Raw genomic sequence first — 12,354 nt, forward strand, 5'->3', positions numbered from 1 at the left:
ACCCAAAATCCACCTAACTGACAATTTTTCTTCGAGTTCAGGTATGGGCTAGAGACCCTAGTTACACCCGAATCATCCTCTAGAGTTACACTGCAACGATTGGTCATCTGCAATCAGGTATCGAACTAACTACAAGTACGTATTGTTCAAACAAACCTAAGACCCTCTTAAAATAAAGCAGAGACAACTACCACTAAACTGAAGAAATATGAAATTAGTTTCGTAGTTTTGAAAACTTAAACTGCAAACTTAAGCTTGGTACAAAACTAGAAATTTTAAGTTGGAGGTTGAGTTGATGCAAAACTTTTTGCTTGACAACTTTTTGCTTGAATCCGCAACACCGTTGCTGCTGCTACCAAACCACGTGTTATACTTACGCGGATTTGGCGATTATACTTTGGGATGCAAACATTAACAAACACACTAAGGATTTTACTCAAAATTGTCTGTCAATACAAAAACATATGATGGGCACAACTGTTCTCGTGTATCCTAAACAACATTTCTCAGTTTACGGTATTGCTACATCTAAACAATTAGTAAACGGCGGCCAGCCTTCTGCTTACGGTACAAACAGCACACCTGATTCAGTGGCGTCTTCATTCACTACGATGCGTGCCTGCCAAGAACAAACAGATTGCTGAGCAAATATACGACAAATTGACATAGACTATCGGAAACCAACGACAAAGTAAATTAACATAAAGCTCTTCCCCCTGTCAAATACAATCTTTTAAGAAAAATAAAATAGTAAACTGCATCGATGCATGAAACGGCTTGCGTTGACTTACCGTTTACCTCCTCAGGCTCCTCTGAAATTATCTGCACAGAAGAATCAGTTGAGAATCCCAACTTTATCATGACTTCTTCTAAGCGATCCATATTTGTCAGGTAGAGATAACCAACCTACACAACATGCAGGGTCAGTTTATGTTAAACATTCAGAATCTCATTCCTGGATAGTGAATTGCAAGTTGCTTAGAGGATCTTAAATTTAAATAAGCATGTAGGATATTAACATGCAGATTGCCATCAAGAACATGCTTGATTATTCCAAAAAAAAAAAAAAAAAAAAAACCCCCTACAATTCATACATATGCATGTGCGTGCATAAGCTTAGCTTATGTATGTGCATAACAGCTAGATCCTAAGATTTCCTGCATTAGCGAACTGTACTATGTGAAAAACTCAATATGTCAATGCTCTTTAGGCCTAATTGTAATAGCACCGTCTCCCTTAAGAACAGTGGTGGTTTATTGCCCCGCCAGCATTCTTATAGATTATGCTGGATAAAATGAGGAAAATACAGTCTCATATCATAATCATAGAAAGCCTTACATGTGTGTGCATGTGTTTGTTGGTTCAAATGGATATCAACAAGAACTTGACAAATGAACCCAGCAGGGGTTTCATTGTCGGCTTCCTTTAGAATCCACGAGTTTAAAATTCCAAAGATGAGAGTGAATAAAAAATGTTCAAAGAAACCACAAGGTCCAAAGGCACAGACCAATGCTTCCAAGGAAGATGCTCTGTTATAAACTGCTGAACCAGCACGTTTTTTTGTTCGGGTTTTTGCTGAACCAATATTCTTTCCCCACCGGAGAACATTCCTGAAGCAAAAAATTATCAAATGACATAAGTCGACATAACAACTACTGCACTTGAAATGTAAATGACTCCAGTATGTTCGGTATATTTTTTACAGCCCTCCACATAGTGAAGGGATGACGTAGAAGGGATCCTGCAGTTTATGCTTGATTCATTGAAAGATGATAGTTGATATATAGAACAAAGGAAAAATAACTGAGCCCAAAAAATAATTTACAGACCTTTCTTCTTCTAATAAAAAATCATCACTCAGAAGTTTCCGGAGCAGTGCATCCTGAAATGCAAAGACAAACTTTTTAATGCCTCCTTTGAAAAGTATGTTCAACTCCAATCTATATAAGAAAGGAGCACTTCACCATGTAAGAACTACAAAACCACTTTGGAAACACAAAAAAGGGGCACCTAGACAGCTAGTGAAACAGAATGGAGTACCATATTTTATTGTTTACTGTCCACAAGAATATCTATGGGACATAAGTTATGACGACTGGTGCTGGGTTGCAACTTCTCAAAATAATGAAGCATTTTCCTTCTTATTTACTCTTGAGGTTGTGGAACATAAAGATTACCACTAACAATGCAGCTCATGGGATAGTTCATTGGCATGAGCGAGCACAGGACAATAAAAAGTTAAAATAACAGCAACAAAGCAGAACCACATTACACAGACACACATCAGCACGGAGGGAACAAATTCCTCATACCACTATGATATTGCCTATTTGACACAAACATTAAAACTGTTTAAGAAGATATCGTACCTGTGCTTCACAACGTACAACTGCCATCACACGATCATTATATTCTTCAATATTCAGGGGAGGAAACAAAAAATGCCTGCGAGCATATAGCTGCAACAGAAATAATGGTAGTGAACCAAATAGGAAGTTCAAACTTCAGAAGTATAGTAATTATGTCAGTTATTATACTGCAAACTAAGCAGCACCAAGGTATATGGTTTTCTCTTGTGCCTTCCAAATGATGAAAATATATTCCATTCTATATATGGCATTAAATTCTTTTAAGACCTTTTACACTCGAATGTTCATGCATGGCGTGAATTGTTGAGCCATTTCTTTGCTATATTTTTTGTGTGGAAACAGTTGTTTTACAATATGATCATGTTATTTTTTAATTTTATTGACCCCCTATGCGGGTTCCTTGAACCCTTTTGGAGTGGAATTCTGCACTTACTTACTAAGCCATCTTCATGTCTCAATGCATTTACCTCCTCCCTTGTGGTCATGCTTCTACATGTGACATGCAAGCTCTTCGCTCGATCTCAACATTAAAGACATCCAAACTCAACTTCAGACCCAATTATTATGCCTCATTGCTAATGGTATATTGTATGGAATTTTGTTTTTGTAACAATGCACCTACATATATAAAAGTACGGCACACATGTAACTTTAATTATCGTGGGTAAACAGCTGTATCCTCAATACAGAAGCACAAATACAAGTCTTGAATAGTGGTCGGGTGCAGTTCCCTATAAGAATGCAAAATGGCAGAAATATAAGTTGAAACAGAAACACACCTCGTAAATGCAATCACCGATATAAGCTAGCGATGCTGCATTGAGTACAGACCGAGGCTTCTGTACCTTTGGTGGACTAGGCAAACGCTTTTGTACCTTTGTTGGAGTAGGTGACCATCGCTCATAGCCCAAGTATAACTCATCCATTTGTACTGTTTCCCCTACCAAAATAATATTGCAGAACACCGTTATCATAATGTTTCATAGAAGAACAACAATACTAAAGGGATACAAAACACCTAAACAAACTGAAACTTTCAATGTTATTTTCGCCGTCTTTATATAAATTCAGGAGAATATATACACACTCCTACAGAACAAAAATATATTTTAAAGCTCCATTAAATTGTGCTTAGAAAGCTATCTTTTCCATCCGAGCGAAACGAAAAAACAGTATAATACAGAAAACTGCAAACCCAATTTTCATTCACTTTCCTCAGTTTTCACGATACCCAAACGTTACCAAGTAAACAAAACCACAAAATTCAAGCACTCACTCACATTTTCTCATTTTCTCTTCAATTTTCTCGGTACTGAAGTGAGAAACTCAAACCAAACATTTCCCATAATCCTAACTGAGACTAAGTTTTCATTTCCCATAATCCTAAACAACAAAACCCACAAAAATTAAACAACTTTCCCACATTTTCTCACTGTCTGCTCAATTTTCTCAGCAACCCAGAAGCATACAATCCAAAAATTTGCAAAGCAAAACAAACCCAGATGAAAACGAGCAGGCAATAACAACTGGGGAATGTAAATACTAAATACCTTGAGGTGTGCGTTTGAGGAGGTCAACAACGGAGTCGGCCGTTCGGGTAGTTGTGGTGGTTAGTGTGACGGTTGGAGGGGGTTTGGCGGTGGCGGGGCTTTCGCTTTTCTGTATCTTTCTTGGAGCGTTGCGGTTGTATGAGAGTCTTTGCTGTGTATCCACGGAAGCTCTCACTGTCACTACTCTCGCACTCATCGGCGGAAAAGCCACTGATAGAGTTTGCATGCTTGCTCTTTTCCTACGTCGGCTCTGATAGTGGTAGCTCCGCTCGTCCGACTCCCAACGAATTGGGATTTTCTCACTTCACTTCTCGTAATTTAGGTCCCTATATTTTAAGAATTGACCCTTCACTACCCTAAAGTTGCTTTTTTTCCCTTCCTTTCTTTCTTTTCTTTCTTTTTTTAAGTACAAATGATATTGTAACACTAAATTACAAACCATAAGGATGAGAAGAGTTTGAGTCCGGAACGCTGTTAATTAAAAATGCATGTTTTAAGGTATTTTACAGTAGTTTGAATAAGTGTGATACCTTTATATCGGAATTAGACAGTCTGAATTTGATACATATGATATTACTACTACATTAGTGTGAGTTCAATATATTAACACTTATGAATTTAATATATTAAACTCGTGATTAATGTATTAGTATCACGCTCAAAATTTTCATGCCTTACAAAAGTGCGGTTGATATATGAGTCAATATATTACTCTCACACTAACTTTGTTCAATCTACTGTAAAAGGTCTAACTACAAGAATAATACACCACTTATATTAAAGTTACAATTGTTCTTTTTTCTTACAAATACTCAATATGCCTACCTTTTGTTTACATGATTCGCAAATTAATGACATTTTTTTTTTAACAAACGATATTATCTACACTAAGGGGAAAGAGGTAGGCTTAACCTTGCTAGTAATAATGTGGTTCAAGTTCCCTTTTGGCGAAAATAGAACATAAGACCTCTCACTTATAAGTAAAGAGGAATACCAGAAGACCGTAGTATATGGGCAATAGTAAGAATTCGTAATCTCAGTCTTTTCAACAAAAATTTCCAATAATAAAATAGTGAAGTGTCAATTCTTAAAAGTCAGGGACCAAAATATCACTCATCCAAAACTCGGGGTGCAAAGTGTTAATTGCTTTATTTTGTTATTGGGTTTTAATTGGATTTCAGAAGTAGAAGAACATTACATTGGGCCGATTGGGATAAACTTGTGCTTCATACGATGGGCCTTGTGTTTTAGAAGCCTATGTCGCACTGTCACCGATTACACGTGGCTTCTCGTTATTGGTTATCCAGGTACTCAGATACATTAGACCCAAAGGCTTAGCATACAACAAGCCGCAGAGAATCATAGGAAGAGGAGAAGAGAGAGAGAGAGGAGAACATTCTGGCCTCTTGGCTGTTCGAACAGCTGCTTCTAAAACCCTCAAAATTCCCTGATAATCTCACCGGCGGTGACGCACAGGAGGAGTAACTCGCCACCATGAGCCGCTACGACAGCCGCTCCGGCGACCCCACTTCCTACCGTGACCGGAGAAGGTAACGCCTCCTTCTGATTCTCTCTCGTAGGAATTTAATTACCCTCCTCTGTGCGTTGTATTGGTTCACATTACATCAAATTGATTTTTTTTTTTTAAATTCTGTTGACTTGATTTGTAAGGTTTAATTGGGTTGAACCAAAATACAGTCAATTCAAAATTTACTGCCTTCAAATCCATTTTTCTTCTTTTATTTGCCTGAATTTTGTTGTTTTCTGAGTTACCCTTTGTAAAATTGTGCTTAATTTTAACCTATTAGCATTGTTTGTGTAACATGATTCTGTTCTCCTGGGCCCAACTCAAAAACTTATCAATTTTAGATAAATTTGATACGTTGTTTTTTTCTAATATTGACCCATGAATGAAAAACTGTTGCTTTTCATTAACATGTATGAATTTGCTCAATTTTGTTTTGTAAATTCTGTGGTGTTTTAGTGATTCTGGTTTTGGTGGGGCTACCGGTTCATTTACATGTATGAATTAACTCAATTTTTTATAAATTTTTCGGTGTTTTAGTGATTCCGGTTTTGGTGGGGCAACCGGCTATGGTGGCTCAACACGGTCTTCTTCAAGCAGGAGGGAGAATGATGGTGCCGAGTCACCAGGGAAGTTGGATTTGGACGGATTGATACCTTTTGAGAAGAATTTCTATGTTGAGTCGCCTGAAGTGGAAAAAATGTCGGAGGTGGAGGTTGAGGAATATAGGAAACGGAGGGAAATTACTGTTGAAGGCCGTGATGTTCCAAAACCCATCAAGAGTTTCCGTGACACTGGGTTTCCAGGTACTTTTTATTTTTTCATACAGCAAATTTATAACTATGTTTTTAGGTGTCACATTGATTTATCGTGAGTACATGTTATAAAGGTTCCATTATTTGGTTCATCTTGAAACTCTTTGTGATTAAAGGATATGGTAACTTAGTTGGAGAGTGATTAACAGGCAGCAGTGATACTATACTTTCGAATTATCAGTAGTTTAGGTACCAATTATGCTCATTTTACATTATTCTTTCACGTAACTTTTCATGTACACTATGAGCTCAACTGTATTATAAGTTCACGTAGTCAGATTTGTTCTTGGAACTAGCTAGCTGACTTACTCAAGGAATGTCCCCTTTGGATGTTAATAAGTTGTTTCCATAAATAGTGCACTAATTGAATGGCTCCTCTTGGGCTGCAGAATACGTTTTGGAAGAAGTTACAAAGGCTGGATTTGTGGAACCTACACCAATCCAAGCTCAAGGATGGCCAATGGCTTTGAAAGGTCGTGATCTCATTGGTATTGCTGAAACAGGATCAGGGAAGACACTAGCCTACCTGTTGCCTGCAATTGTCCATGTCAATGCCCAACCAATTCTATGTATGTAATCATTAAGATGGTTAAATTCTCAAATATTGATTATATTTCTTTTTACCTTTTGAATTACATTTGTATTGGTTGGGCATAAGAATCTAACTTTATAATATTTATTTAGCTCCTGGAGATGGCCCGATAGTTCTAGTTTTAGCTCCAACCCGTGAACTCGCTGTTCAAATCCAACAAGAGGCTACTAAATTTGGTTCATCGTCGAAAATTAAAAGCACGTGCATATATGGTGGGGTTCCAAAGGGACCTCAAGTTCGTGATCTGCAGAAAGGTATGTGGTGGTAATGGTGAACTTAGTTTTTGGAATTGCTATTGTACTGCTGTAACTTTTATTGTATCATATATTAATATTATATACTCAGATATCCTATTAAGACATTAATCATGGCTAAGATGACTTATCAATTCGTTGAGGTATAGTTGGTAAATAAAGCTCTTGTTTTAGTAATTGCTTATTTTTCTTGTTGACATCATTCTTATTTTTGGATCAGGAGTTGAGATTGTAATTGCTACACCCGGGAGGTTGATTGATATGATGGAATCACATCATACCAACTTGCGAAGGGTCACTTACCTTGTATTGGATGAAGCTGATCGGATGCTAGACATGGGGTTTGACCCACAGATAAGGAAGATCGTTTCACAGGTTTGAGATTTTACCAATCTGTATGAATTAGAACATGTTCTACTTTTATCTGTGTATCAGGATGATTTATTACTTAGTTTTCCCTCCGCTTGTCAAACCCTTTTTTTCTCTCTTACTAAAATCGTATCTAGCTTTTGATACCTACTGATGTTCATGTGGACGTATGATTTCTTGAAAAGCTGGAAAACATTATTGAATGTCTTTAAAGTCTACAACTTAGCTCAGAAGAAATTGAGTAGTTCTAAAGTTTTTACTCTGGGTTTCTTAATCACAAAATGTCTTGATTTGTTAGGAAACTTATTCTAAACTTTGTAATCTGGGTAATGCTTGTTTAGTTAAAACATGTATTACTATTTTGAGTTCAAATTATCTGGAGAAAGTTACGGGTCATTCAAAAATTATTCCTACCATACTGAAGATCTGTAAACAAATCAAGACTTTTAGAATGCATACGATATGGTAGGGCCAATATCTAGGTGAAACGATAGGGTATCATGTGTGAATTATCAGTGAATGTATGTGCTTTTGCGTGGTAGCAAAGTGGTGCATGTATTTTTATTTATTTATTTATTTATTTTTTTGTGTGTTTTCTTTCCCCCAGTGTTTATGTTTGGTAGCCACTGTTTCAAAGATACAGTTCCTCTTTAAGATTTTTATTGAGATCATAGACCATTTGCTCTTTCGGTTGCATCTCCAACAAAACAAAATAATGCCATTGAAAAGCATTGTGCCTCAAATGGTACTTATAGAGATAATTATTTCCATCATTTCAATCATATTGTAAGAAGTTTTGTTACCATTACACATGTTGAGAACTTTCTGGTGAATACCATTTAAAGCACATTTGGATAAACAGCACACGGAGTATCAGTAGTTTGATTTTTGACAGAAGAGTGAGGTTTTGATGTTTCTAATTTTTCTTGAGCTGTTGGACATCGCAAAACAACATTAAGTGTGTTTGTTTATGATCCTGTATTGTAACATACTGCCGAACTGGGAAGCTTCTGGATCTACTCCTTATTCTAGTGGCTGTAAGTTGTCAGAATATGACTTACATAGTAAGTATTTTGACGTAGGTACATTTTAGTCAAGCCCAACTAGGTAGGTCAAATCATTTTTGCATAAAAGGTGCATCCTGAAATGTCTATAGAAACGAGTGAAAATGAATTTATCCCTTGCATATCTCTCTCTCCCGCTCTCATAGTTTATGTTCAGTTGGAATTTTCCATTATACTTTAATGTTTCATTGAATGCAGATTCGCCCAGACCGTCAAACATTATACTGGAGTGCTACCTGGCCAAAGGAGGTTGAACAACTGGCGAGGCAGTTCCTCTACAACCCATACAAAGTACTCCATCTTTCGTTTAGTATAAAAGCGCTCTGCATCTATTAGGACAATCTTCAGTTGTCAGTTTGTCACGTTCAGTTATTTATACTGCATGAAACTGGCAATAATAAAATTTCCTTTTCTTCTATCATGTGGTTGCAATAGTTCTTATTGTATATATAATATTATTTTGCCAACAACTAATGTACATATTTTTTATGTTGAGCAGGTGATAATAGGTTCTTCAGATTTGAAAGCTAACCATTCGATCCGCCAAATCGTTGACATCATTACTGAAAATCAGAAATATAACAAGTAGGGTGCCATCTATGTTTTGGTTTGTAACTTTCAAACGGTTGGCCTTGTCATATTTCTGCAGGTTATCATTCTGATTCCTTTCAAATTTCCAGATTGGTGAAATTGCTTGAGGATATCATGGATGGCAGCAGAATACTGATATTCATGGATACTAAGAAAGGATGTGATCAGATCACTCGGCAGCTCCGCATGGATGGTTGGCCTGCTCTTTCGATTCATGGTGACAAGAGTCAAGCAGAAAGGGATTGGGTCCTCTCTGAGTTTAAAGCTGGCAAGAGCCCCATAATGACTGCAACAGATGTTGCTGCTCGTGGTCTAGGTATGGAAAGAATTTCTCTTAAGCTTGTGAAAAGACTTGAAAAGAATTCTTATTTGGTTAGGTTTTAACTGTTATTTGCATTATCTTCAGAGTTGAAGACTTCATTTAATCTATGAATGGAATTTTTTTCACCCCCCTCCAAAATCATGTTTCATGGTAGTAACTTAAGAAAATGGAAGCTGTTTTCACTTAAGAGAATTTCATAGCATCGATTGTCAAATGCACGCTGGACACCATTTTATTTTTCTCTTTTCCATGTTCTATATATGACATTTTTGTTTCTCAGCCATTAATTTTTCATTACTTATCTACTGAAAGATGATATTCTTCCCAACTCTTTTTTCAATTTCTTTCCCAACTTTCTCACGTGGAATGAGACCCACCCCACAAAGGAGAATACTATTTTTCTGATTATTAAGGCTATTCGTGCATACTTGAAGCATCTCTACCAAATTTTAGACTGTATGATTGGACTGGAACAAATACGTATTACACAGTAGTTAATTTACATCTATTGCCATCCACATTTGGCTGGATGGTACTGATTTTGGGTTTCATATGGAAGCCTACACTTCATCCTCTAAGGTTTTGGTGGTAATCATCTCTGCCTGTGAATAATTGTTTCCCTTTGAGCCAGGTAAGGTTTTGGAGTGCATCGGATTTGCCTTTGGTCTTTGGTAGGCAAAAACTGCTAACTTTGGGGTGCATAGGTGTGTTAATCTAGCAGAATTTCTTGAATGTACTTAGCCTATGAATTGGCCTACATTCTAGTTTCTAATCTCTCTTTGTGATGTTTGATATGGTTGCAGATGTGAAGGATGTGAAATTTGTTATTAACTATGATTTTCCTGGATCCCTTGAGGATTATGTTCACCGCATTGGCCGAACCGGAAGAGCTGGGGCAAAAGGAACAGCTTACACATTCTTTACAGCTGCTAACGCTAGGTTCGCAAAGGAACTTATTGCCTTGCTTGAGGAAGCTGGACAGAAGGTCAGTCCTGAGTTGGCAGCAATGGGTCGTGGTGCACCACCTCCCCCTTCAGGTCAGTTAGTCTGGACGCCTTTAGAAAATATTGCTGGACACATACGTACAAGTAGTGGATACCCCTTTTGATGAATAGGTTACCTTGTCTGTCTTGCTCATTGTAGTTTGGATGTCAATGTGAGAGTTTTGTTGAAAAATAAAGCACAAACGTAAGGACCATCTACCAAAATTTAGCTTTTCCAATATCTTTACAAATAGTTTAATTTTTGAAGAGGGACCATCTTCAGGTGATCATATGTGATTAGTTTGAAGTTGATTAGAAGTATGAAACTATGTTTTCTTAAATCTGTGTACTACAGTTTCATGGAATTTGAAATGTCTATGCACACGCTGAAAATGTGCGTGTCAGTTTAATGTATTGGTGTGCATAGTGGCGTCCATGAATCAGCATGCTAAATTGTCTCGATGAGTGGTTCAATAAACATTACTGAATTTGTATGGTTTTGTCATTTTTAATTGATCAGGTCACGGGGGCTTTCGAGATCGTGGTAGGGGCTATGGAGGCGGTCGTCCTTGGAACTGAATAATGATGGTGCGCTTGAACTGGACGTCCATAACGAGAGAAAAACTGAGCAACCGAATCCGTCCAATATGGCAAACTACAACTGTATTCTGTTCACAAAACAGGAAAAAACTTGTATGAATGCTTACTAGGACGTGTGGAGTTTGTTGGAACTAACAGAAATTTTAGAGTTTGTTTACTCTGTCCCCATTTCTTTTTCTTCTCACACACTGGAAACAAGTTGTCCAAGATGATATATGCCACTGCTTGGGATACTATGGGTTCGTAGCATGTTATTTTGGTTGGGTGCAGGGGTTGAGTTATTGAGAGTTAGGGTTTGGGTCAGGGTCAAGGGTTTCGGCTCAAACCTCGCCTCTCAAATCCCGGGTCTTGGAATATGGCCACACTTGTTCAGCCAACGAGTAACAGGTTTATTATTGCGTTTGAACAGACCCTTGCTTAGAATTTGTTCAGGCTGCCACACCATATGTCCATCTGGTTGAAGTGGCGGTAATTGGGCAGAGGAGCTGACATGATCACCCACCTTTTTCTTCAACAAAGAGACATGGAATGTAGGGTGGGTTCGAGTAGTTGGGGGCAACTCTAGCTTGTAAGCCACCTTACCAATGCGTTCCAGGACTTTATAGGGTCCAAAGTAGCGGGAGTAAGTTTGTGACGACGATTTTTCTTCATTGTGGTCTGGCAATAAGGTTGGAAGCGCGCATAAACAAAATTGCCCGCCTTGAACTCGCGTTCAGTACGATTTTTGTTCGCATAGTTTCTCATCCAATTCTGAGCCATCTGCAGGTTATGGTGAAGCTGCTTAAGGAGAGAATCTCGCTTTTGTAGGGTAGAATCCACTGTAAGACTGCTGTGGAACCTTGAACATAAGAAGCCACAGTAGGCGGTGGGTAGCCATAAACTAGTTCGAATGGTGTCATCCTTATTGCGCTTTGGTAGGTGGTGTTACACCGCCACTCGGCCTGGAGCTCCACCTAGTCAGTTAGTCTTGGACGAAACATCAATGAAGTCCATTGCAATGTCCTGCCATATATTTTCCGGGATTGGCAGAGGCTGGAGTAAACCGGGGGGCCTTCATAGCCTCATAATTTTGGCATTGACACACGTCACAAGCAGCGACAAATCGCTGGACATCCTTTTTTGAGCTTTAACCATTTGATTGAGCGAGAAGTTCGCTTGTAGATTCGTAGAACCCCTGAGTGACCTGTAGTCGAAGTTAAGTGATTGAATTGATGTCTCCTGCATCCAAAATCCTCTGTGGTTTCTCTATGACCAATTTTATTAAGTGACCCGTGTCCTTTTAACTTACTTTATTTTTAGTTTTTAATTTTTTTTATTGAG

At 37.9% G+C, this 12,354-nt stretch overlaps 2 protein-coding genes across 5 annotated transcripts; one reads left to right on the forward strand and one right to left on the reverse strand.

The window, feature by feature from the left end:
* Nucleotides 1–411: 411 nt before the first annotated feature.
* LOC137739961 (uncharacterized) lies at nt 412–4,307 on the reverse strand. Of its 2 annotated transcripts, none has more exons than XM_068479719.2 (7): nt 3,920–4,307; nt 3,149–3,309; nt 2,370–2,459; nt 1,830–1,882; nt 1,508–1,610; nt 792–906; nt 412–619 (listed from the first exon to the last, which is right to left on the reverse strand). In XM_068479719.2, the coding sequence occupies exons 1-7, from the start codon at nt 4,143–4,145 to the stop codon at nt 600–602; spliced, it is 768 nt and encodes a 255-aa protein (XP_068335820.2). In that variant the 5' UTR covers nt 4,146–4,307; the 3' UTR covers nt 412–599. The 2 variants fall into 2 exon arrangements, with proteins under 2 accessions (XP_068335820.2, XP_088555470.1); XM_088699344.1 differs by having other exon boundaries at nt 1,339–1,610.
* A 940-nt stretch (nt 4,308–5,247) lies between these two features.
* RH20 (DEA(D/H)-box RNA helicase family protein) lies at nt 5,248–11,267 on the forward strand. 3 transcript variants are annotated; one of them, XR_011069138.2, is made up of 11 exons: nt 5,248–5,469; nt 5,985–6,250; nt 6,649–6,828; nt 6,944–7,105; nt 7,326–7,480; nt 8,737–8,829; nt 9,038–9,123; nt 9,219–9,445; nt 10,088–10,155; nt 10,255–10,488; nt 10,955–11,267. XR_011069138.2 is itself a non-coding variant. In XM_068479954.2 (10 exons), exons 1-10 carry the CDS (start codon nt 5,414–5,416, stop codon nt 11,011–11,013), a joined length of 1,518 nt encoding a protein of 505 aa, XP_068336055.2. In that variant the 5' UTR covers nt 5,248–5,413; the 3' UTR covers nt 11,014–11,267. The 3 variants fall into 3 exon arrangements, 1 of the variants encoding a protein (XP_068336055.2); XR_011069139.2 differs by having other exon boundaries at nt 5,261–5,469; nt 10,083–10,155; XM_068479954.2 differs by lacking the exon at nt 10,088–10,155.
* Nucleotides 11,268–12,354: the final 1,087 nt, after the last annotated feature.

The sequence above is a fragment of the Pyrus communis genome, chromosome 9 (genome assembly GCF_041283825.1).
Source record: "Pyrus communis isolate YQ-2024b chromosome 9, ASM4128382v1, whole genome shotgun sequence".
Taxonomy (NCBI): Eukaryota; Viridiplantae; Streptophyta; class Magnoliopsida; order Rosales; family Rosaceae; genus Pyrus; species Pyrus communis.

Coding starts and splice junctions, on each gene's coding strand:
- LOC137739961 (XM_088699344.1), bottom strand. CDS start 4,145: ATGCAAACTCTATCAGTGGCTTTTCCGCCGATGAGTGCGAGAGTAGTG. Junction 3,310..3,919: donor CCTCAAACGCACACCTCAAG/GTATTTAGTATT, acceptor TTATTTTGGTAG/GGGAAACAGTACAAATGGAT. Junction 2,460..3,148: donor TCGGTGATTGCATTTACGAG/GTGTGTTTCTGT, acceptor TTTCTGTTGCAG/CTATATGCTCGCAGGCATTT.
- RH20 (XM_068479954.2), top strand. CDS start 5,414: ATGAGCCGCTACGACAGCCGCTCCGGCGACCCCACTTCCTACCGTGAC. Junction 6,829..6,943: donor CAATGCCCAACCAATTCTAT/GTATGTAATCAT, acceptor ATATTTATTTAG/CTCCTGGAGATGGCCCGATA. Junction 7,481..8,736: donor TAAGGAAGATCGTTTCACAG/GTTTGAGATTTT, acceptor CATTGAATGCAG/ATTCGCCCAGACCGTCAAAC.